The sequence below is a fragment of the Hyperolius riggenbachi genome, chromosome 4 (genome assembly GCF_040937935.1).
Source record: "Hyperolius riggenbachi isolate aHypRig1 chromosome 4, aHypRig1.pri, whole genome shotgun sequence".
Taxonomy (NCBI): Eukaryota; Metazoa; Chordata; class Amphibia; order Anura; family Hyperoliidae; genus Hyperolius; species Hyperolius riggenbachi.
Genome location: NC_090649.1, coordinates 176,067,770 through 176,093,733, shown reverse-complemented (window position 1 = coordinate 176,093,733; position 25,964 = coordinate 176,067,770). Strand labels below are relative to the sequence as shown.

General features: G+C 39.9%; 1 protein-coding gene across 17 annotated transcripts in view; it reads left to right on the top strand.

Moving 5' to 3' along the window:
- TNIK (TRAF2 and NCK interacting kinase) overlaps nt 1–25,071 on the top strand; it is a 458,011-nt gene extending 432,940 nt beyond the window's left edge. For 12 of the 17 annotated variants that reach the window (XM_068281018.1, XM_068281020.1, XM_068281026.1 and 9 more), the window contains 10 exons: nt 1,875–2,039; nt 3,951–4,080; nt 7,943–8,113; nt 11,896–12,039; nt 13,509–13,643; nt 14,753–14,853; nt 15,727–15,876; nt 16,908–17,067; nt 18,868–19,007; nt 23,184–25,071. In XM_068281018.1, coding sequence (XP_068137119.1) covers nt 1,875–2,039; nt 3,951–4,080; nt 7,943–8,113; nt 11,896–12,039; nt 13,509–13,643; nt 14,753–14,853; nt 15,727–15,876; nt 16,908–17,067; nt 18,868–19,007; nt 23,184–23,267 — 1,380 coding nt within the window. In that variant the 3' untranslated portion in view covers nt 23,268–25,071. The remainder of the gene's footprint in view (nt 1–1,874; nt 2,040–3,950; nt 4,081–7,942; nt 8,114–11,895; nt 12,040–13,508; nt 13,644–14,752; nt 14,854–15,726; nt 15,877–16,907; nt 17,068–18,867; nt 19,008–23,183) is intronic. The other 5 variants (XM_068281017.1, XM_068281022.1, XM_068281019.1 and 2 more) reach the window with 5 other exon arrangements.
- Nucleotides 25,072–25,964: the final 893 nt, after the last annotated feature.

Genomic DNA, 25,964 nt, shown 5'->3' with positions numbered 1-25,964 from the left:
AATTGGAAGAAAATTTGATTTCTATGGTCAACATTCCACTTTTTTGTTTTTATCAAGATGTAAAAAGACTCCACTGAATTTAATGTAATTTTTGCCGTTTTAGATGCAGATTAAATCGCACTTCTCCCTGCTGAACATAACTAATTACCCATGTAGGAGTCTTTCTAGATGTTTAAGCTTTCAGTTCATGAGGAGAAGATTACATTTACAAGTCTAAAGGAAAACGCATAGAAAACAAATATAGACATTTAGCACTTATAAAGTATATACTTTAGAACTGACTTACCATAATTAAAGCCCAATTATAGCCAAAATGTTTTTGGTTTGGTTTTTTTTAGAAAAAGTGGAAAACAGAACCTCTCTTGGGTTCTTACTGCTGTGTATCCATGTGAGATCTTTTCCTCTAACTTCCTTTCCAGACAGGAAGTAGAGAAGATAGCTTCATCAGAAAGTAAAATGAGAAAAATAGTCAATTTGTTTTGTTGGGAAGAGGTAGAAGCTCTATCGGGTTTTTATTACTGCCTTAGCTCTTTTCTAGATAATATATAATAGTATAATAGGCTCACACAAAGGCATACTAGAAGCTGCTGCAAATAAGGGAGATTCTTACCCTCAGGGAGACACAGACAGTAGCGGCAGCTTGTTAGAGATTCACACTCCCTTGTGTGAACACTTCCTTAATATAAAACCCCAAATTTACTTTGTATAATAACTAAGCTGGTTAAAGAGAACCAGAGAAGACATGAAGGAAAGGTTTTATACATACCTGGGGCTTTCTCCAGCCCCATACGCACGGATCGCTCCCACGCCGCCGTCCTCCGCTGCCTGTATGCGCCGGTACTGGGTCCCGTAGTTTCGGCCAGTCGACGTCATCACGCGGCCAATTGTACGCATCACAGGGGCTCCCTCCATACCCTTACGCGTGCGGCTCCATACTGTGCAGCCGCATGCGTAAGGGTATGCCGGGAACCCCTGTACATGCGGACAATTGGCCGTGTCCGCCGGAAGTGACGGGACCCGGTACCGCCGACACAGGAAGCGGAGGATGGCGGCGTGGGAGCGATCCAGGCTTCTGGGGCTGGAAGAAGCCCCAGGTATGTATGAAACCTTTTCCTATTTTAGGTTTTGACTCCTCTCTGGTTCCCTTTAAGTATATAAGGTTGGAAAAGGATGACTGGGTCTCCACCTGGATTTTAGCGAAATGCTGAATTTATTGTACCATAGCAAAAGATAAAACACACGACGTTTCGGCCTGCGGCCTTTATCAAGTGTAACCAAGTATAAGTATATAAGGTTGCCTGACTCTGCAGTATGCAAAGGTAGAATTATTTTGAAGACTAGAAAACAAAAATGCTATCAGTAGAACATGATATTGGGAAGGAAATGTAACATCTGATCTCACTCTCTGGAAGCCACATCGCCATCTGCAGGCTATATACAGAAATTCAGGCTAATTCTCCAGGGAAGTAAATTCATATTTTGATGTGCTTTAGCAGATTAATTCAGTACCTTAGATTCATTTAACCAAACCTATAAATTACAGCTGCAGCATTTAGACAAGAGTTTGACCATGGTAGTAATTATCAGAGTAGAATTCATAAGCAATGCCTATATTTTGCTGTTATAAATGAGGTCACAGAAAGACACTGTAGGTATGGCCAGAATTATTTTGAGCGAATAAAGAGAATTTTCTCTGACGTATTGAAAGAATGCACTGCTTCTGCCTGTTTTTATGTTATGGTGTACATTGCTTGTCTATACATTTCAGTGTTTCTGAACTCTTGGCTTTTTTCATATACTCGTCACTGTTATCTAACTGCTATTTAAGCTCTCGTAATGGAGTTGTCCGTGTACTTTCCTTTATTTGTCCGCAGACATCTGGAGATAAAAAACGCTCTGGCCATGCAGAAAGTAATGGTTTTGCCGGCCATATAAACCTTCCTGATTTAGTCCAGCAGAGCCACTCCCCGGTGGGTACTCCAACTGAGCCTATAGGGAGAGGTTCAACGCATGCACAGGAAGTGGAGACTGGGACTGAAGTAGGTGGTGGCACTACCAAACTAACGTTTCTGCTTGCTGGATAACTGCTGACAAGTCCTAACTGTGGTGTTACTCTACTTTTACTGTGTTTCCTTTTCTTAACTGTCTTTAACCACTTCACACAAACAAAATATATAATCACACATGCATGGCAAAACACTAGTTGATTAAGGGAGAAGGGTAATCTATGCATGTCACCGTTTTTAGGAAATTATTTTCTGCGAAACTATTGCATGCTCTAAACTTCTTTTCAATTGAAAAAATAATAATAATCAGAAATAAATGTAAAGCTTTCTATGCATTCATGCAGGAAAAAAACATTTAATGTTGTTCTCACTTCATAGTTTTTTATTAGTAATTTAAATATTTTAACCTGATAAATGCTCCAAAATCATTGGATCTTGTTTTCACTTTTTACAAACTTGCACTAATTGATTACCTGTGGAGCTTTAAAACAAATCTGTAGGCAGATCTACTCGATCATTCAGCGGTTACCATAGAGACATGAGTTTACTGGCTGGAGGAGCTTAGCCACACTTCCTGTCTTTATACCAAGTAACGTTATCCACAATGGTCCAGCGATTGCCATATGAGTTCCCAGTATGTTTGTGAATAATGACACCCAAGAAAAGACTAGGTGCAGTGCAGGCACATACAGTGATCCTAAAAGTATATCTAAATATCTTATGTTGCCTGTTGGAATGTAGCACCATTGTTTGATATCGGATAAATAAAAATAAAAAACATCAGACGTTACAGTGATTACCTCATCCTCTGATTACTTCTGGACAGGCGTCATGGGGTTTACACCACTCACATTCACTACTGATCGGGGGAGATGTGTGGCAGTTACCGCTATTAAACTCCCTTTTACCATAGGTGGGAAAAGTGTGACAGGGATGCAGCATGGTGGGTTGTGGAAGTGCCAGGTGTTGGCACAGCGCTGATCAGAGCTGAATTAGCTAGGAGGATCAAGGCTGGCTGGCAGGGTGGTAAGGTCACATGACCACAGAGTGATCCTTTGTTCTTAACTATCTCCTGCTGATTTCTGTATACATCGATCAGTCGGCCATACATGTATAAACTGAAAGAGGGGCGCTGCACTCATGTGTGCCACGACCTAAAGCTCGGTACTGTGGGCGGGGGGGCACAAGTCCAGTAAAAGCAAAAAAGGTCAGCACCACTCTAAGTAATCTAAGCCCAATTACATTTATTGGCACAGCAAAAATACTGACATGACCGAGCAGCAACAGACTGCTGTTTCAGACTATCCCCATTTTCAAGCTGCTAGTAGTCACGGTGACTACCAGAAAAAGGATGTAGTCCGACACAGCAGTCTGTTGCTGCTCGGTCATGTATGTATTTTTGCTGTGTCAATAAATGTAATTGGGCTTTGATTACTTTGTGCCAACAGCGTTGTGCCAACTTTTTTTGCTTTTACTAGTCATATACATGTATATGCTGCAGGAAGAATGATCGATATTTACCAGCACGTCCAGTCACAAAACTATCAAGGAAACAAATGATTATTGATAGTTTCCTATTGCTCAGGAGCAGAAATCCCTTCTAAGCGGCAGATTATTCAGTCATTTTGATCAGATCATTTGGCAATGGAAAGTAACATTTGGCTTGTGATTTCAAGCCCGGAAACAGCTAAAATGAACAATGCAAGTACATTGCATTATTCACTAGACTTTCTTTTTAAATTATTTTAAAGTATAGATTAACTTAACTATTACATTTTGAAATATACATAAATAACCATTTTATACTGCTATTTTTGTGGTTAGTAATATTGATGATTGCCTTTGCTTTTAAATTAATATACCTATTACTCTAGTAACTGTTCCTACTAAAGATTATTTTTAAATAATTTCCTTTTTTACCTCCATTTTTTATGATCATACTAGTATGGTGGGGGAACAACCACAAAAGCATCTTTTACACCATTTGTTGACACAAGAGTTTACCAGACATCACCTACTGATAATGACGATGATGAGGATGACGATGATGATGACGAAGATACATCTGCAACAGGTATTAAGAACCAGCGGTTTGTACTTGAACATGTTATTGTTCTTATGGTAGTGTACAGGTAGGTCTGCAGGTCATTTCATTTGGTTAAAATTTCAGTGTGAAAGCTTTATTTAATAATACTGTGAACAAAGCAGTAAATACCATTTTACAGGATATCTGTTGTAAACAGAGATATACTAAACTACGTAAAGCTTACACTTGATTGCTGTTGGGTAAAGCACAGCAGCCCCCTTTCCACAGTACTGTTAAATAAACCCTGCTGAAGTTTTACATGTGATAGGTCAGTCCATAATGCTAGGAAGAATGGACACAATGGTTGCTTCCTTTACAGATTCGCAAATTTTTTTAATCGGGAAATATTACGTCCACCAAAACATCAAATGGAATTGTCCTGTTTGTCAGTCACACAAAGCATACATACATTTTCATCATTATTTTGCTCCACGGACTACTCTATCCATTTCAACTGAGAGCTGTTTTCAGAGCATGATGGATTTTGGTATGATCACTATTGTCTTGCCTCCCTTCCCAGAGACGAGCAATACCCGACTTCAGTTGCCTGGATTCCTATCTCTTCTAATCTCCCTTATTACTAATAGAACATGCAAATAAATCTCTTCTGAAACAGGAAGAGGAAGCAGTGGTAGCAAATGAAAACCACTAGCTGCTGATCAACACAGCTGTGTGCTACATGATCAACAACTAGTGACTTTCTAAAAAAGCTAGGTTGGCTTTTACTTTCTCATACTTTGGAACTTTGGAGATTGGTATGTTAGGCAAATTTTCATTCTTTTTGTTTGTACAGTGTACAAAAAAAGAGTAATCTCTATACAGAAAAAAACAATAGATTGCAGCTACTTACAGTTGTCAAAATAAATAGTATGTTAGGGTGTTGGAAAATCAGCAAAGATACTAGGACAATTGGGAACAATACAGTAAGGGCATTGGGAGGCTACATGCTGCGTAGCAGAGGAAAAGAACACTATGGTAAATTTTGATACACGGTGTACAGGAGTAACAGCAATTTGGACAACTGCAGAACATTTATAAACCAAGATTTTGAAATGAGCGGCAAAACCACTTATTCCATGTTAAATGAAATTTGTCAAGGGTACCCTGATGTGCAAAAACAGGTTTTTTGTCGTGTAGATGTATAACATCCAGACAGCACTCTAGGGATAGAGCAGGATCAGCCAAGTATCTAGAGATAGAGCAGGATCAGCCAAGTAGATGACACCATCTACATTCAAACTGATACTCTTCAGTATGGGGGGGGGGGGGGGGCTGAAAAATGGTGATGAGGGGATACGTTTGGCTTCTGCATGCTAAAGGTTCCACCGCTAGTGCATATATGGGGCCATGTAGGTCCTAGCTTTTTTTGTGCCAAAAGTGTACCTGCTTTCTCTCCCTGTTCATATTGAAGTTGTTCACTAAAAATATTTTACTAAGAGTGGCTTCTTCAATGAGATGTTTGTGCTTATGTTGAACCTTTCTCCATGCTAACTTGTTAGCGAGGGAAGAATCATTTACACATTCAGTCTCTGAAACTGAAATTTGGTCAGCTAACTCCTGCTCCCTCTTCCTAGTGTCAGCTTTACGACGAGCCGCTTTCTTAATAAGGTCTATAAGAAAAAGTTTGAAAGCCTCTTATACCTACTCCCTATCCTCCACGTCCCAATGTACATAGAAGTACTCTTTCCATGTTTTGATACTGCTTTGATGAGAAGACATTCAACCACAAGGAGATAAACTACCAGAAGGTGAAAGGGGGATCGAACTACCACTCATGGGGCCTGATGTACAACACTGCGGTAAAATTGCAGAGGGAGCGTAAGGTAATTTTACCATTACTAATACCAGGGGAGCACTGCAAGCTAACCTATTGGCGCCATGGGCATTACCGCTGTAATGCATGTGTTGCTGTGGTACTGCACAGTTTACTGCGCTTTGCTATGGTAATGCGCTGTAAACCTGTTAACTCCCATGGCGATAAAAGGGCTAATGTGCAATGCCCCTCCCCCAGCACAATTAATGGTAAAGTTTCTGTGTGCTCTCTGCGCCTGGCAGCTTTACCACCATGTTGTGTATCGGGCCCATGGATGCATGCCAACTTAGGATGAGATATGCAGTTTTGTGCAGATACAGAGGAAAAAAATCAAACATTATGGGTAGCCAAGAAATGTGTATATGTTTTACTTTTATGGCTAAGAGTACGCCACACAACAATCGGGGAGATTTCCTCTCATTCTTAGCGCAAAAGTGTAGAGTAATGCTACACATACTGTATACATTATAATATAGTCACAGATTCCTGAGTTAGGAGTAAATGGGGGTAGGGTCATAGTCAAAGCACTTACAGTCTGAAGCCAAATTAATTTCCTTTTTTTATTGTCCAAATATGTCAAGTATTAACACCATAGCTGATTTGCCGCAACAGCACAGCAGAATGAGGTTTTGTTCCCCCCCAAATTCCTGGGCAAAATTCCACGACTTTCCAGGTCATGGATTCTGCTGCCCAGGGGAGGCAGAGCGTTGCAGTGTAGCTCTGCCTCCTGTCCAGTCAATCTCCACTGATTGCCGCCTCTCCCCGCCCCTCTCAGTCTTCTTTCACTAAGAAGGGCGGGGAGAGGCGGAGGTTGACTAGAGGTAGAGCTACAGCGCAAAGCTCTGCCTCCTCCAGGAAGCGTGAGGAGAATTTTGCCCTGGTGATTTCAGGGTGATTAAACCTCATTCAGCCGCGCTTCAGACTCTCTTTAAAGGGGAACGGGGCCCTATGCGATCTGGATAAACTTGGGAATCTAGTATATAAGAAGAAAAGGGCGTGTCTTCAACTAAGGCAATAGAAAAAAAAAAACCTCTAGCTCTTCACGCAAGTAATACACATGATTCCTGCCATGCGGCATGAGGCATTATTTTCTACACCACACTGACAGGGTTAGAGGGTTTTTTTTTTTCTCTTTTGCTTATCTCTTCTTCTTTTCCTCATAACACATAACACTCTCTTTTCCTTTGTTTTGTAAAAGAAAAAAAGAAAAAAAATCTCTAAAGGCTATTGGAGAGTTGCTAAACCATCTACCTTATTTTAAAGTCTATGAGCATTATAATCTACTAATCAATCTTGCTTAGCAATAGCCAGTGTAAACATTTGTTAAAAATCTTGCAATTATCTATACTTCTTTGAGAAGGTTGCCCTATATCTCCATTTTAAAAACTTCCAGGTGCTCCTCTTTGATTTCCCTTTGACCATAGAGGAGCACATTTTTCACCTCTGTTACAGTGTGGAGAACATGGCATGATCATTAACAGTACTTTTGTGGTGTTATCATCCTTCTGTTGGCTGTGATTCATTTGTTACACATTAATAAAATACCTATATTAGGTGAACATAAGAATTTCCTATCTCAATTATCTTTGTTGTAACCTAATTATGTTTTCAAATTACTTTCTGAGTTTGTTTGGAGACTGTTATCATTTAGAACCTGCTGGTTAAGCAGAAAACTTACTGCTCAAAGACGTTCGGTTAGAAGAAAAAGAAGCAGCACTGTTGTCATTCTTCCCAGTGATATAATAGGCTTTGATTTTTTTTTAAATTTTTTTTTTGTTGCTGCGCTTGAAGTTTTATTTCTTTATGCCCTTCCCCTATGAAAGAGAATGTCAGAACATGGCTGGGTCAGCACTGGACACTGCAGCTCTTGCTGGACCACATGCTGCTCTGGTAAAGCATTCTGGCAGATGTGGTTTAGCAGGATCTGACGTGCCAGAAGCCCCTGTATGAAATGTGAAGTACTGAGATTTGTGACAGAACACGCATGCTCCGTTTTCTTATTCTTTTTTTGCTGAATGAAGAGAGTGTTTTTTTTAGCCCTGTTTACTAGCGAACTGCTTAGACAAGAACAAGCCAAGCTGAATGAGGCCAGAAAAATATCAGTGGTAAACGTCAACCCTACCAATATTCGTCCTCACAGCGATACTCCAGAGATCCGGAAATACAAGAAACGGTTTAATTCTGAGATACTTTGTGCAGCATTATGGGGTAAGTCATGCTTTCTGTTTGAGTATATTAAAGAATAAATGTACTTACAAGTGTACTCTAGATGACCCCTAAGCAATTGTTTGACCCATCACATAGAGCAGGGACATCCAAGAGCCATCCTCAAGAGCTCTTTCTGTGGCCAGTCTGTTTGCTGTGTCACTCCACTTCCGCCATGCCCACCTCCTTCTCTGTGCCCCCCAAGCCAGGATGTTGCAGCTCCAGACTTCTGGGAGTATGTCCATGAATTTGGACAGCACTGACATAGAGCAAACCTTTCTTTGGAGATATGCCTTGACATGAATGACTAGATCATGAAGCACCAGCACTCGAAAAGTGATGGTGGCCTAGGTCCAATTTCACTCTAAGATGGGGTTAATATGGCAGAAAGGATCACATTAGGTCAATGTTACTAGGCTAGGGTAAGGAGTTATCTAAAATTGCTGCCAAGGTGATCTCCAAGAGACTTGTTCAGTAAAGCAGGTATTACCAGCTAAGTTCCTGAGCATACTAATGCGATACTGTCTGATTTTTAGCAACACCTATCAGTCTGTAACATTATTGTGTTACTGAAAAGCAGACAGAAGCATGTTAATGTGCTCAGGCCCTTAACAGGTCATTAGGACTGTAAAAAAAAAGTCACTATGCAGAGCAGCAGAAGCCTCAGCATGTCTTTTTGACATGGTCACGTCACACAGAGCCCTTTTCACCTGCTTACAGTCGTAAAAAATATCAGTGGTAAATGTAAACCCTACCAATATTCGTCCTCACAGCAATACTCCAGAGATCAGCGCTGCGTAATATGTTGGCGCTTTATAAATACAACAAATAAATAAATTGTAAGTAGCAGTAGCAGGCATATGGGTAGAGATTAGGGTTAAGTGCATGTGAAAGGTTGGGTTTAGGCATTTGTAAGACAGAGTGGGGCAAAGCAAATTTCAAGGTTAAAGTTCTGGGTATGAGTGAGTAGTGGAAAAGAGAGGGTTACAGTTAGTATTGCACATGAGTGGGATGGGAGATTAGGATTAACTACATGGTGGTGGATGAGGTTAGGGTTGGATTAAGCACTAAATTGAAGGACAAAGACTTGCCTGGATACATCACTTATAGATATTGGGGTTGTACTTTAAACCGCAATACCTTGTGCCAAGTTAAACAGCACCAGGGTCCAGACATTGGTCTGGCCACTTGCAGTACAGATTAACAATGAATTCTGATAAGCATGCATTTGTATCTTATGCCTGATACACACCATGCAATTTCCAGATCGATGTTGTGATCGATTTTCTGATCACTTCTATACAAAATCTATCAGAAACATGATCGGAAATCAGATCCAACCTGTCAAATATTAATTTCAATCTGTCTATCTGACGGGAAATTGCATGGTGTGCACCAGGCATTATATCCCTGTTGATATTAATTGCACCACAGTTCATGCAGTAATTTAAATAAGACCTTTTAATATATTCATCTTTATATTATTAGACAGTGTGCATGACTGTTGGTGTACAGTACAGGATATTATGTTTTTTAAATGTGTCATTTAAGCCCAGTTGCATTTTTTCATTATTATTTTAGTTGTATGTAGTGTAAAAAAGGGATAGAAACTTTTACTTTTGTTGTCTATGCCCCTTTTGCAGATATTTCTGCCTTACTTCTTGTGCCTGAAACCCCCATTCTGCTTTATAGCTTTAATTTAAAAATTGGTGGTCTCAGGGAAAGGAAATGAACCCACGCTAAAATGTAATTCTTGAAGATTTTGTCCCCTTCTCTGGAGAGGAAATGAGTGGAGATCTCACAGATGGCAGACATTGGATAGCAATAATAATAATAATAAAAAAATAAAATAAAAAGGTTCTAACTCCCCATACAATCTCAAACTACTATAAAAAGGTTTCCTGGAGTTGGACTTTAACCAGTTCACTACTAAGGGGTTTTCCCCTTATGAACCAGAGCAATTTTCACCTTTCAGGGCTCCTCCCTTTCATTGGCCAATAACTTCATTACTACTTATCACAAATGAAAATGATCTATATCTTGTTTTTTCACCACCAATTAGGCTTTCTTTGGGTGGTACCGTTTGCTAAGAATTATATTCTAAATGCATTTTAACAAGAATAATAAGAAAAAAATGGAAAAAAATTCATTATTTCTCAGTTTTTGGCCATTCTAGTTTTAAAATAAAATGTGTTATTGTGCATTAAACCCACACATTTTATCTGTCCATTTTCCCGGTTATTACAACGTGTAAAATATGTCGTTAGTACAAAGTATGGTGACAATATTTGATTTGGAAATAAATGTTCCATTTTGTGTCCGTCACTAATCACAAGCCTATAGTTGCAAAAATAAAAACCCTTATGACATACATATAAAAAATGAAATGTTACTCTTTTTTTTTTTTTAAGTATAATTTTTTATATTTTTTTTTTTTTTTTTTATAAAGGTTTAACCACTTAAGCTCTCAGTCGTTTTCACTTTATGCATCCGAGCAATGTTCACCTCCCATTCATTAGCCTATAACTTTATCACTACTTATCACAATGAACTGATCTAGATCTTGTTTTTTCCGCCACCAATTAGGCTTTCTTTGGGGGGGTTCATTTTGCTAAGAGCTACCTTACTGTAAATGCATTTTAACAGTAAGAATAAGAAACAAAATGAAAAAATTCATTATTTCTCAGTTTTCGGCCATTATAGTTTTAAAATAATACATGCCTCCATAATTAAAACCCACGTATTGTATTTGCCCATTTGTCACGGTTATTTCACTGTTTAAATTATGTCCCTATCACAATGTATCGCGATTTGGAAATAAAAGAGATTTTTTTCCGTTTTGAATCCATCACTATTTTCAAGCTTATAAAAAAAAATAGAGAGAAATATTTCATCTTTACATAGATATTTAAAAAGTTTAGACCCTTAGGTAAATATTTGTTTTTTGTTTTTTTATAGTAATGTTTTTGTTTTGTTTTATTAAACATTTTATGTGGGCATTTTTGGGAGGGTGGGATATAAATAGTGTTTTATTTGGGGAAATATTTGTGTATTGTAATGTTTTTTTACTTTTACTTGCAGTTTTACTTTTTGGCCGCAAGATGGCAATCTTGAGTTTGTTTACATGACGTCACTCTAAGCGTACAATGTACGGTTAGAGGGACATAGCTTCAGAAAAAGTGAAGCTTCCGAGAGAAGCTGTCACTTTTTCAGCGGGGGAGAGGAATCAGTGATCGGGCACCATAGCCCGATACATTGATTCCTGGGCTACCGAATCCGCAGCCGGGAGTGCGCGTGCACGTGCGCGATCGGCCGCTAGAGCGCGCGGGAGCGTGTTTGTCCTCCGTGACGTTTTTATACGTCAAGGAGGACAAAGTGGTTAATTTTGCTAACTATGGAAGAGGATTTATGTGAATAAATGTGTTGGGGTGTAATTTACTATTTGGCCACTAGATGCCCTCTGCCCCATCCCCCGTTTATTTTTCCTATTTAAACTATGTACACAGGAGGAAGTAATGCATGGTTACAATTACCGTATGTGTTTACGTGACTGTGCTCAGGAGCTAGTGCAGCGGTGATCGCGGCAAGATACGTATATCTACGCCACGGAAGCTAGGATATACTATATATCTATGTCCCGGGGCATAGATATACTGTCTCAAACTCATTAAGTGGTTAAAGATGTCTCTGACATAGGGGCATAGAGAAGAATAATGTGGTAACTTTCCAGACATCTTCTTGAACTCATCAGGCTCCTGCTTTTGGCCTTTTCTTTTTACATACAGGTGTAAACTTACTGGTGGGCACAGAGAATGGACTAATGTTGTTGGACCGTAGTGGACAAGGAAAGGTCTACAACCTTATCAACAGAAGGAGGTTTCAACAGATGGATGTCCTGGAGGGACTGAACGTTCTTGTGACCATATCAGGTGTATTGTCTAGGCCAATTATTTTTTTATTGACTGCATGAAATGTTTGAGCTACAAAGTGCAGTAAACTGTGGATTTGCAGAATCACATCTATCATAATGCTTTATTCTAGCCTAGAAACTCTGCCAGGCAACTGATCCTCCACCCAACATCACACAATCTATTTTGGTTATCAGCTATGCTTATAAAATCTCAGTAATCGTTTACTGTAGAGGCGCTTATTTAACTGAGTACCGTATTTGAAAGACCATAGAAGTTAGCAGAAGAGGTTTAGAAAGCAGAAAACCGAGAGCCCAATATAGTGTAGTATGTATTATAAAAGGGAAGATGAAATGAAACGTAAGTATATATACTTACAAACCAGGGTTACCGCACAGGCAACCACTGTAAATGCAGGTGGGGAGATTAGACCTGTCCCCACTCAGGATTAAGATGTCGCTCTCTGTGGATAGAGGAAAGGAGGGTGTATCACCCTTCCACCAAGGGTGGATAACTTACTTCGTAGAGGTGTACAAAGGCGCCAACAGAGTAAAATAAGCTAAAATCGTCTAAAAATGTTCAGGAGGCGGTGGTGGACTTGCCACTCCAAACAGACACGATGCTGTCGATTTAGTTGATACAATTTATTCACAAACTCATAGTGACAACTGGCCAGTTGTCACTAGGAGTATGTGAATAAATTGTATTAACTAAATCGACAGCATCGTGTCTGTTTGGAGTGGCAGGTCCACCACCGCCTCCTGAAAATGTTTAGACGATTTTAGCTTATTTTACTCTGTTGGCGCCTCTGTACACCTCTACGATAGAAGTTAGCAGGAGATAATAAGGGCAGACCATAGAACTTAGCAGGAGATAATATGGGCAGACCATAGAAGTTAGCATGAGATAATAAGGGCAGACCATAGAACTTAGCAGGAGATAAGGGCAGTATGCTGAAATGAACAACACTTTAGCAAAAGCAGTGACGTAAGTGCTGATTGCTATAGCCAAAGCAGAGGACCCCGAAGCCAAAGCAAAGGGACATGAGTTTCTGTAGGGTTATTGGTTATGATTAGGCAGTTGAGGGGGTAAGTGTTAGTGGGTAGGGTAAGGTTAGCTTTAGTAAATTGGTAAGTTAGGGTTAGGTGTCAGAAAGGGAACTCGGCATTAAGGGGATCAGTTAGATTTAGGGGGTTGATGTGTAAAATGTGCCAAGACACCAAAGAAAACAGTGTTGCAAAACCAAAATGGCAGACTATTAGAGCTTTTTCAGAGCCTTCTCTGAACAAACACTGAATACACATGTACTATTATAAGATGACTGCACATAGTAGTGTTTCAGCCTTGCATACACGTGACTAGGCAATCAAAGCTTATTTGCAGCTTTAAGACTGAATATTATTTATTTCTGTGCATGTTTAGTATGTGTGTGCATTAATATTCTAGCAATGTTTTTTTTAATACCTGCATTGTGCTATATATCTCACTAGGGAAAAAGAACAAGCTAAGAGTGTATTACCTTTCCTGGCTGAGGAATCGAATATTGCACAATGATCCAGAGGTGGAGAAGAAACAAGGCTGGATAACTGTGGGGGAATTAGAAGGCTGTGTACATTATAAAGTTGGTGAGTTATCGTAATCATAATGCATTGATATCATACAACATACATGGTTTACACAGAAAAATGGTGTAGGCAGATCTGTTGTTGCAATATAAAACAACTAAAAACTGGAATTATTATTATTATACTGTATAAGGTATATTGCTATTAGTATTCCTTATTAGTGTTTTACTGATTCACTTTTGTTCTGTTGAGTCATGTGCCAACTGTTTTCCCTTTCTCCTTTTGTTGGTAGCAACACTTATTTCCTAGAGCCCATTTTTAAATGGGCTTAGGTCTGCTAGTATTATGATAAAGTACTTAATTGGATTTTACCTATAGAAAAAAACAGCACACCTTTCTGTAGTTCCAGAGACAGAAGCAGTTTGACCGTCATAGGGTAAAAGGAAAGTGACTAAAGCAATCGGACTGCCTCTTGTTGAATTGTTTATTGAATCGGTCCATCACATTTAAGGATGGATAGGTAGGCTTGATAGAGAAAATAGAGGAACTTCATCCTGACACTAGGGTGCTTCCTCTGGACACAATTAACAGTACAAATGTGCTCTGAAGGTAAACTCTGATAATGTGCGTTATCTGTATTTCATTAATATTGCTCAGCTTTACTTCAGGGCCGCTTCAAGCACATTATAGATCTGTCATTCAGCCGCCAGAGGGTTTGGTATTGCAGAGGTCCCTACATGAATGAATGACATGGATTAATAACTTTAATTCAGGTGTATAGATAGTCAACAGTATTTCAATAGTGTTTTATTTTAATTATGTAATATTGTCTCCTTGCAGTGCTTGAGTCCTAGTATTTGTACCTGGTCATTATCTTGCCACTGGTACTGTATAGAGATGTTTTCTCTACAAATCCAAAATTGCTTTATTGGCAGGAACAAATACATTTATCATTGCCAAAGCAAAACATTAGCATTAGCAAGGGAGGTGGTGGTTGTGGAAATAAGGAAGGGTATAGGGGGTGGGGGTAAACAGTCCATAAGGGTGTGGTGAATATAGGGGACAGTATAGGGGGCTGGGTGAGGAGGGTATAGAGGCAGTATAAAGGCTATACACTCCACTTATTTTCTTACATTAATACTCTCTATTCTTCTGTATTTTTTCTCCAGTGAAATATGAAAGAATAAAGTTCTTGGTTATTGCATTAAAGAGTTCTGTAGAGATCTATGCCTGGGCTCCAAAGCCGTATCATAAGTTCATGGCTTTTAAGGTGAGTACAAGACATAGCTGGATATGAACAATACAACAAGGGCTTGTAAGAGATTTGAACAAATGTCAACATGTCTTCTGAGTTTGTGAAACAATTTTTTTCATTTTTCATTCTTAATTATTAAATGAGGTCCCCAAATGAAGTGTGAGATAGAGTACCATAATTAAATACTACTAGATGGAGAAACTCCGATTTTTCCAAACACCGTCTGTCAGCACTAAAATAATACAAACAGGGCTGTCTCTAAACTCAGGGCTGTGGAGTCGGAGCAATTTTTGGGTACCTGGAGTCGGAGTCAGTGGTTTCATAAACGGAGGAGTTGGATGATTTTTGTATCCACTCTATAGCCCTACTGGGATGTGGAGTCGTAGTCAAGGAGTTGGAGCAATTTTGGGTACCTAGAGTCAGTCAATTGTTTCATAATTGATCTATATTTCTGAACTTTAGATATACTGTATTATAAAATCTGTGATTGCTCAAAGCACTTAGTAAAATTGTTGTTTGTAGCAAGTTTTTTTAAGCAAATATATACTTCTATACATTTGAAATCTGACATCACTGTACCTGCATTAACTCACTCCCATTCCCAGGCTGTAATGGCCATGTTGGAAAAAGATGAAGGGTGGGCCTTCTGACTTTTCTAGCTGCTGAGTATGATAGCCAAGGGATTTATACTGCTACTGCTCTACTTTTACTCTGTCTTTCTTAGCGTCATTCTTAGCGTCATTGTACTGTACTGTCTTTCTTAGCGTCATTCTTAAAGTTCTGCAAACTTGTATCTCTTATACATAGATTTTTTTTAATTCATGTCCTCTGTGTAACTCCTGCTTTTTTTTCTAGTATCTGATAATAATGCTGTTTACCTTTGTTTAGTCCTTTACAGACCTCCAGCATAGACCATTGCTCTGTGATCTCACTGTAGAAGAAGGTCAAAGGCTCAAAGTGATATTCGGCTCAAGTACAGGTTTCCATGTCATTGATGTTGATTCTGGAAATACATATGATATCTACATTCCATCTCATGTACGTAATGAAATATGTATCTTTGCTCTTTATTACTGCTATTTTATATTTATTTTCCTATTATTGAACGGTCACCACTAAAGCCTGATGAATTGTATGTATTCCCAAGCTTTACCTTGGCTGCTAGACCCGAGGAAGCACCGCAATACCTACTAAATGATTGGTGTTTATACCTTGCCTGCTTATTTCCATATTATTTAGTATTTATATAACACCAACATCTTCAGTGCTTTAAACATTATATTTAGTCTTGTCATTCACTGTCCCTTCCAAGAAAAGGAACAGGTTTCCACAATTTTTTTTGTATGTTGAGTGATCCAAAATTCTGCTTGTTCTGCCTTCACACACAGTAAATTGTAAAAATCTTTGGTGGGTTTTGGACTAATGAGATTTGTACTGCCTGTAGTGACAGCAACGTAGGAGAAATGTAATTTATAAAGCATTTTTCTCTGAGAGAAATGTACTTCTTAAAGTATGTGTTTATTTTACATGTTATAACATTTAAAGTGGACCTGAACGTTTGCACAGGACAAAAGTAAATCATACAGAAATGCACCCTGTATGTGTTTAGAGTGTTTAGCCTGTGCAATTCTCCCTCATCTGTGTTTAATCACAAGTTTTAATCTGATCTCTCCCCTGAGTCACCTGACTGTCTATGGCAGAGATGGCAGATAAGCCCATTTGAAAGCACTGGACGTTAACAGTATGTCTGCTTCCATGAATCAGGAAGTAGAAACAGTGCTGATTTATTTTAGGATTTGTATCATCTGTAACAAAGTAATGTTTTTTTGTCTGCAGGTTATTAAGCTGTTTAGAGCAAAGAGGAAGTTCTGAGTTCAGGTCCGCTTTAATGTTTTATTTTCATAATTTGATGATGTTTCATGATAGTGGTCATTTAACTAAAAGATAAGTAATGGTAAGTGAGATTTGGTTATGTTTGTTAAAATTAAAGTCACAGCTAAAGCTTGGTTACTTGCTACATGTTCCTTGTCATGTATACCTGAAGACCGGTTTCCTTCTGATGTTTACAGATTCAAGGAAACATCACTCCACATGCCATTGTCATCTTGCCCAAAACCGATGGCATGGAAATGCTTGTGTGCTATGAGGACGAGGGAGTGTATGTGAACACGTACGGTCGAATCACTAAAGATGTGGTGCTTCAATGGGGCGAAATGCCCACTTCAGTAGGTAAGTGTCGTTCCAGCTAAAACTACCAACTAAGCAGGGCAGTACAGAAATGTATTTTGTACTACTGTACCACTTGTAAGCATAAAATTAGCCCTGTTAAATATGGATATTGGATTTGGATTTGTAGGCAGCATCATTCTGTAAAAAGATCTTTCCGCAAATTGATTTGCCCCGAATGTGTGCTTGGTTTGCCCAAGTGTACATGTCTCATGACTGTGGAAGGCAGCTTGCAGGAAAGCACACCTGATTGGCTGGTACATTTTAATAAGTTTCCCAAAACAATACACAAAAATTCTTTCAAAAGCTGTTAAAGAGGATCTGTAACGATGGAGAGTACTCACCTCGGGAGGGGGAAGCCTCTGGATCATAAGGAGGCTTCTTCCACTCCACGGTGGTCCTTCACTCTGAACAGTGGGCATGTAAATATTTACCTTTCCGGCTCCAGCGCAGGTGCGGCTCTCAACTCAGAAATAGGCAGAAATAGCCAAATCCCAGTCGGGTCCGCTCTACTGCGGAGGCACAGGTCACCTGCGCAAGAGAGGGGACCCGACTAGGATCGGCTATTTCCGAGCTGAGAGCCGCAACAGTGCCTCCACTGGAGCCAGAAAAGGTAAATATCGCACAGCCTGACAAAATGTCAGCTGTGCATTCGGAGGGGCAGTGAAAGACCACCGTGGGACGGAGGAGGATCGGGGAAGCCTCATTAGGATCCAGAGGCTTCCCCCTCCCGAGATGAGTACCCCCAGGAGCATTTTTTTTTTTTTTACTACAGAGACTCTTTAAGCATCAAGAAAACATAATTTATTGAAACACAACAAAAATTCAATGCAGCACACTCCCGTGTAGCAGAAAAAAAGTGCTCCTGTATGATCCAAATCATGGTTGCATCATTTTACATTAACCACAGTCTGTGAACGGCATGTAAGCTATACACTGTGATGGCAATATTCAGTTAAGGACTCATCTGAGTCCTTTGACAAGCCAACAAGAAAGATGGCAAGATGGTCTTGAAAAGCATTACAATTGAGGTCTTTATTACAATTGGGAAATCATTACAACGAAATCATTTCAAACATGTATAATATGCAGCTTAGCAGCAGCGTGGCTAATGCCTCTCTTTGATCTGGCAAGGTGTGTTCAATCACCATTAAGCCTCACAGTACAATTTCGCGTCAGATCTATTAGATGGATCTATTCAATCATTTCCAACCGGTCCAATCGGATTGCGTTACATTTTGCAATAGATTTTGTGTACTCATCATAGCAAAATCTATCGCAAAATTGATCTGAAACCATTTGGATGTCTACACAAAATGCAATTTCTTATTGGATCTATCTAATAGAGCTGTCTATCTGATGGAAAATTGTACCATGTAGATGAGGCTTTAGGTATACTAGCTTTCCCTATTTTTGTATAGAATGGTTAATTCAGTATGTCTTGTTTTTCCCTTGATGGGAATCTAGTGATGTATGTTATAGTCTGAGATGGGTATCGACTGCAACATCATTTTTTGGGGGGAAAAAAACAATTGGTTGGAAAAGCGCATCCCCTATCCTTGAGATAATCCATTAATGTAGGCTTTTGCTTGTATATCACAAAGTGTAATGCATATGAAATACTGAGCTGGCCCAAAAGACATCTTCAGGCCTTCAGGTGATGTTTTCGGCCAGGCTTAAGTTTTGCTCTCCTCAACTTGTGTGCACATATGCTGTCTGTAATCATAGCAGTCTAACATTATAGTGAAATGGGATTTCCACTGATCATCATCACTAGTCAAAAGCCTGTGTTGTCCTTTGCAGCATATATCCATTCCAATCAGATAATGGGCTGGGGAGAGAAAGCTATTGAGATCCGTTCAGTGGAGACTGGGCACCTGGACGGTGTGTTCATGCACAAGAGAGCTCAAAGGTTAAAATTCCTGTGTGAAAGGAATGATAAGGTATGTACTATATAAGAATAATAGTAGGACCAAAATAAAGACATTTTCCACACACTTTGAAACCTAAGTACATTCATAAACACATGTCATACAACAGCAGGTATGCAGCAAGATTGTTATTTTGATGTCACCATTTACTTTGATTCTATGCAAAAATGTTAAAAAACAATGCATAATCTTGCAAAATGCATGCAACAAAAACAAGCTGTTATAGGGATGTAACGGCCTTCCCCTTCTGAGGTAAAGATAAACACTGTAATGCAGTCTGAAAGATGCATAGTATGTCACTAATGTAAGGCACTATATAAAATGATCCTTCTACTATGTATTTTATAAAAACGTAAGCTACAAAGCATAACAAATAAAAGCACACTATTTACTTTAAAGGACAACTGTAATGTGAGTGATATGGAGGCTGCCTTATTTATTTCCTTTTAAGCAAAACCAGTTGCCTGGCAGTCCTGCTGATCCTCTGCCTCTAATACTTTTATCCATAGACCCTGAACAAGCATGCAGCAGATCAGGCATTTCTGAGATTTTTGTCAGATCTGCCAAGTTTAGCTGCATGCTTGTTTCTGGTGTGTGGTTCTGACACAACTGATGCCGGAATGATCAGCAGACAACTGGTATTGCTTAAAAGGAAATAAATATGGCAGCCGCCATGTTCTTCTCACTACAGTTGTCCATTAAAGCACTACCTTGGTAATATAAGGTTGTACATTTATAGTGCTAGGAAGCAAGCATGACTAGGTCACTTTGGGTGATAAGTTGTTTTTCATTGTATAAAATATACCACTAGGGGCAGTGTTTCCTGCTATGCTGGTTGTAGATATTCAACCTCTAACCCCTAAAGCATACATATCAAACTCCAGCCTGTGGGCCAAAATTGGCCTGCATGGGGTTTCCCTACTTTGTATTATGTATGGCCCACTGTAGATCACAAGGGAAGCTATATGGGGGAGCAAAAGGGAAAGCACTAGACACCAGGGAACTGTATAGGGGAGGGAAGGGGGTCACTACACATCAGAGAACTGTATTGGGGAGGGAGGGGGGGGGCACTAAAAAAACAGGGAGTTGTAAAGGTGAGTGAGATGGACCACTAGACACTAGGGAACTTTATCTAGGTGGGGGGAGCACCACTAAACATCAGGGGTCATATGCAATTCACTTTTTCACCTGAGTTTTCCTTGAGGACTGAAGTTCAACAGCCCCGACCTTAAAGGGAACCTTAACTGGCGAGGAAAAATTAATTCACTTACCTGGGGGCTTTCCCAAGCCTCCTGCAGCCGTCCGGTGCCCGCGCCGGTCCTTCGGTGCCCTCCGGTCTCCCTCCGCCGCTAAGTTTCGTTTTCGGATGACTGCCAGTCGTCCTCGGGCCTCTTCCGCATTCCTCGTCGTAAACTGCAGTAAAGCGCGTCCGCATGACGCCAAACTATCAATAAGGCCCCATTCACACTTAAAAACGCAAAATGACGAAGATTTTTTCTGGCGTTTTGCAGGAGTGATTTTTCCGCGATTTCACGCGGAAAAATCACTGAACAGTGCGGCGATTTTTGCCGCGATCGCGCTTAGCGCTTCTTATAGCACTGAAACGCGATCGCCAGTTTTGCCCGTTTTTGGGCGATTTGCGGCGATTAGCGCAAATCGCCCAAGTAAGAACGGGCCCATAGGGTTTCATTACGCTAGCGCTTTTAAAAACCGCCAGCGTTTGAGCATTTTACCGAAATCGCGGCAAAACACTTTAGTGTGAATGGGGCCTTAACCCTCCTGGCGGTATAAAAAATTCCACCAGGAGGCAGGGCAGCAGTTTTTTTTGTTTTTGTTTTTTTTTTTATATCATGTAGCGAGCCCAGGGCTCGCTACATGATAGCCGCTCAGCGGCATCCCCCCGCCCGCTTCGATCGCCTTCGGCGATCTCCGATCAGGAAATCCCGTTCAAAGAACGGGATTTCCTGGAGGGCTTCCCCCGTCGCCATGGCGACGGGGCGGGATGACGTCACCGACATCGGGACGTCATTGGGAGTCCCGAACCACCCCTCAGCGCTGCCTGGCACTGATTGGCCAGGCAGCGCACGGGGTCTGGGGGGGTGCGACGGATAGCGGCGATCGAGCGCTGGGCGGCAAATTGCTAGCTGCGTGCAGCAAAAAAAAAATTAAACAAATCGGCCCAGTAGGGCCGGAGAAAACCTCCTGCGCGGCTTACCCCAAACTACGTTCGGGGTTACCGCCAAGGAGGTTAATGTGTTTTTTGCAGTTGCTCCATGTAACAATTTTCAGTGATGGTCTAACACTAAACTGGACTACAAACCAAATGAAAGGCCTAACACGAAGGGCAACTAAACAAAGGCCTAACACTAATCCTAATTTTAACACTAATTTGGGTTTTCCCAACTCTTGATCCTAGCAGTACTTCATTTTTGGAATGCCACATTCCAAAAGGTAAGTCCCCCAGTGCTGTGCTAGCATGACCTGACACTAAGTACAACTAGTTTGTGTGGTTTTACCTCATGTAGGACGTTCCTGGTGTGATGGATACCCTCCATACACATTTTTATAAATCCCTTATAGCCACGTCATGGGAGAAGTAATAGCACCTGAAAATCAGTGAAGTACACAAATGACGAGTACACAAAATGTGCCAGGGAGAATCCATGGACCAAGGAAAAACTATGTACAAGTGCTAGCTTTCATTTTACGAATCTACTAGTTATATAGTACCTGTAGCCCTTTATCCTCCTCAAGCACACATATAAAATGGACAATCTGATTGCACAACAGTAAGGCTGTCATTTTGTATTATATCTGCATCTGTATAACTGCAGCTGCACCTGCTGGGGAAATGCATTATTGCAGAAGAAGCTTGGAATATAACTTGTTCTTGCCTCCCACTAGAGATGGTTAATGAGATGCAAATTATTCTAGCTTGCCTACAGATTTCATGCAAATTATATGGAGCTTGGAAATTAGCCAAACAGGTGCACTTTGTTGATTATGGCTAGTCCAATCCTAAGCTGCATACAGTGTACAAAATTTGCATGCAAGGTAAAATTATTTGCTTCTCATTGATCACCTTTAAATTCCATATATGTGTAAATAGCAGTTGCAAGTGAGGCAAGTTCTTCAGCTGGACCGTGATTACCCCAAAAAATTCTTGAATATGATGAAGGATTACAGTACATAAAGTAGGGGTAGTCTCTCCAAGGAGAACACAGACAACAGTGCAGACCTGACAGGGAATATCACTCTTACTCACTCTGTCCTAAAACGTTTTACTTTGAGTTCTCATGGCATGGTGGGGTATTGGATAGAATGTTTGCCTTGCAGCGCTAGTGTCCCTGCCTGAAATATGGGCCATGACTTTATCTGCAGGGAGTTTGTATGTTCTCCCATGTTTGTTTGGGTTTCCTACATGTACTCCGGTTTCTTCCCAAACCCAAAAACATGCAGGTTAATTGGTCCCCTGACAAAATTGACCTTGAGCTACAACTGGAACATAAGTTGATGACTGGCTATGGTAAGGATTAGATTTTGAGCTCCTCTGAGTGACAGTTAGTGGCAGGACCATAAACATTATTGTAAAGCACTGCACCATGTAAATACACAACAGTAATAATTCTCAAATGGGGGTCTCTATGAACTCCATCAGGTTCTTCGGGTTTGCTGGATGTTCAGATATTGAGGTCCAGGCACACCCTCACCACATCACACAGCATTGTGTACACCAGTGTAACGTGGATGGAGCACAATCACTTGGGGAAGGGACTATAGGGTGTATGCACTAAACCTCTCTAAGCAGAATAAGGTGTGTAAAGTCTTCCTGCAAGACATGCGGTATATTACATGCAATGCATTGCACGCTACTCATCGTGCACAAGACTTTACACATGTAATTCTGCTTAACCCAGTTTAGTACAATTAGTACATACGCCTCTATATTTTCTCAGTCACGTTAAATTAATGTTCTGGGGTGCAGAGGAGCCCTATTTTGATAACCGAGTAAGCTAGCGCTTCAATCGACCAACCACTACAGATAACAGAAGGTCAGTGGCCACATTCTTTTTGGGGTAGTGAGACGAACAGATAATGGGGTTTCATTTGTGGTGGAAATCTCTTCTAAATATAGACTTTTAAAAAAATAATAATTTTTGTTTCATAAATTGTATTTGTGTTTTACAGGTCTTCTTTGCTTCGGTGCGATCCGGAGGCAGCAGCCAAGTCTTTTTTATGACACTGAACAGGAACTCTATGATGAACTGGTAACCAGGCACTCTGATCCATACTATCCATGGCATTATTTCTACTAGCTCTGGTTTTTGTACACGTGCATTGCCTCCCAGAACTCTCTGCTGCTGTTTAACCAGGCTGGAAATTCTTGTTTGTCTGTCCTGCAGAGGTCACAGGACCCGGCAGCCTTGTTACAGAACAAGAACACAGAGACTTTGCACTTCACCACTGGGAACTTGTGGCTCACAGGTCCACAGACTTCAGCTGTGTCGGCTTGTTCATTTTACCTTTTCATTGTGTCTTATTTTGTAAGAACGGCAACAACAAAAAAATGAAAAAAAAAAACAACAAAAATTATTGAGCCAGTTTGTTGATTCCTGTCTGCCTGCTCTAGCGTTATATATATATATAAATATAGATATGTTGTAAAATTACTGAGTACAACAAGACAGCACAATAATGTACCTTTTTCTGTTTTGCTGAAGGCTAAAGCTGTATAGCTGGGTAAATTAAACATAAACAAAACCTTTTTGCCTTCATGAACCTGAATGTTGCTTTTTGATAGCAACAGCCTAATTAATTTTTAATGGAGAGCAAAAGTTTCCCTTTCTTGTGGGAAACGTGGTTTAAATGGCTAAACTAGCCGTGGTCTAGCGAAATCTTATGCCATAAAACAATCCGTTCATAGAGTCAAGCAACGCATATGCTGTGGGGTATGTTGCTGTGGTACTGGGCAGCAGAGTTTTGTGATATAGAGAACAACTGCCGCTACTGTTATCCATTTTGTATATTATGCAATTGGTTAGGGCAAAAATCAAGAAAGAACATCAGTGAACAGGTTTCAGGTTAATGGCACCTCTTCGATTCCTTTCACAGCTATTCAGACAGATAGCTAATAGGCAATAAAAGGACTGTTGCCAATTTACAGCGACACTTTCTAGTATTAACCAATTACGATGTGTGGAGTTGTTTTTTTTTTTTTGTTATTATTCTATTTTTTTTCCATTTTTGGGGGGTGGCTGTGGCCTATTGGTCAGAAAAGACAAAATATTTTTTTAACCAAAGGATGGCAGATTAAGAGCACCTGCCGCCAAGGTTTACAGGCTTCAAGTTTTACCAGCTAATACTGTAAAGATGGACTGAATTCCCCAAATTACCCAACGCACAGTAACAGACCACATCTGTGCAAAAGATAAATAAACTAAAAAAACATTTAAAAAGTGTGTATGTAGTTCAGGTGATAAGTCTTTCAACACAAGATGCTCTAATAATTTAATGATAAAATACGTGTATCAAAGGTTTATTTTTTAATAGCTACAAGCATGGCTGGCTGTGGTAATAGGGTGTTACATCCAGAAAACTGTGTGGTGCTTCTTTTGTTATTATATTTTTGTTTTATTTTTTTGTTTACCTACCTCGTTTTGCCTTTATTTTCTTCTTGAGCTCTTTGATGCAGCTTTGTTATTCCTATGACTACCACAGAGATGTGCTGGTAACCACACCCCTTTGCCTCCTCCTTAGAACAAAAGCTACAGTTTCTACTGACTTCAGAACCATTTGTCTGCAGACCCGGATAGCAGTGGGAGAATTGTTTGCACTTCATTTGGACCCCTCAGTAGGAAATGATGTTGACGTAGTGGCTATGTGATTCGGAGGAGAATTGATGCACACTCTGTTATTTACAATTTGGTTGCAAATTGTTTTCCTTTAGTGGCTGTGATTGTAATTTTGCTGGGTGCTTTTAACATTTTGTTGCTAAATGATGATCCTTTTAACAGTAAAACATTAAAAAACCCAGTTTCAATTCTTTTTTTTTCTTTTTTTTTTAATTGTAGGTTTTCTGGGGTACAATTCCAAAATAAAAGGGATTTTTTGTGTGTTTAAAGGTTTGCTTGTCGTCATTTTTTGCATTTTTCTGCACACCAGAAAGCACACACCAAGAACAACACGTTAAAACCCGGATTTCAAGTGGTTGGATTTTAAGCCAGTTTTATATTTAAATTTTAAAATATTTCCACGTCCCTATCTATTCCTTCCTTTTATCAACTACTTTTATTCTACAAATTAGAAATATAAATGCAACTGTGTGTTTCAGTTTGATTCAGGGTAAAGCTTGGGACATAACATAGTAGTTGGTGCTGTTAATATTACTATCATTATATTAGGTATTTACCGTATATAGCTCTAACATCTTCTGCAGCACAAATGTAGGATATTTGTGTCACTAACTTTCCTTAGAGTTCAAAATCTATTTGTATCAAGTAGAATCTCTATATAAATAAAGCTATGCTTCAGAATTGATTCTTGGCTACACTACAGAGGCTTATAGCTCAAATAATGATAATTGCAGAAGAGACAAATTCACTCATTATTCCCACAGAAAATGTGAAGCGATCAATCAGAAGAAATGGGTCATATACTTATACATAGTCTGTATACCGATCCTGATAGAGTTCTGTTTGGGAGTGGAACACCACCCCTAGCTTAGTCCAATCCATTAACAAATTGCATTCCATTGGGTGAATTCTACTGTAATATTCAGTGTGACAGCACACTAGCGTACATTGAACAGGCCCGATTGTCTCTCAAGGATGACCACTAAGCTATAGGTGGCAAACTACTAATGTCTGAGGAGATATGGTACAGTTGTCCTTCACTGGCTGAGTTTCCAATTATTCCCCCCATATTGCTGTTCGATAGCCTCAAAACAAAGTATAAGCTCCAAGAGTATAC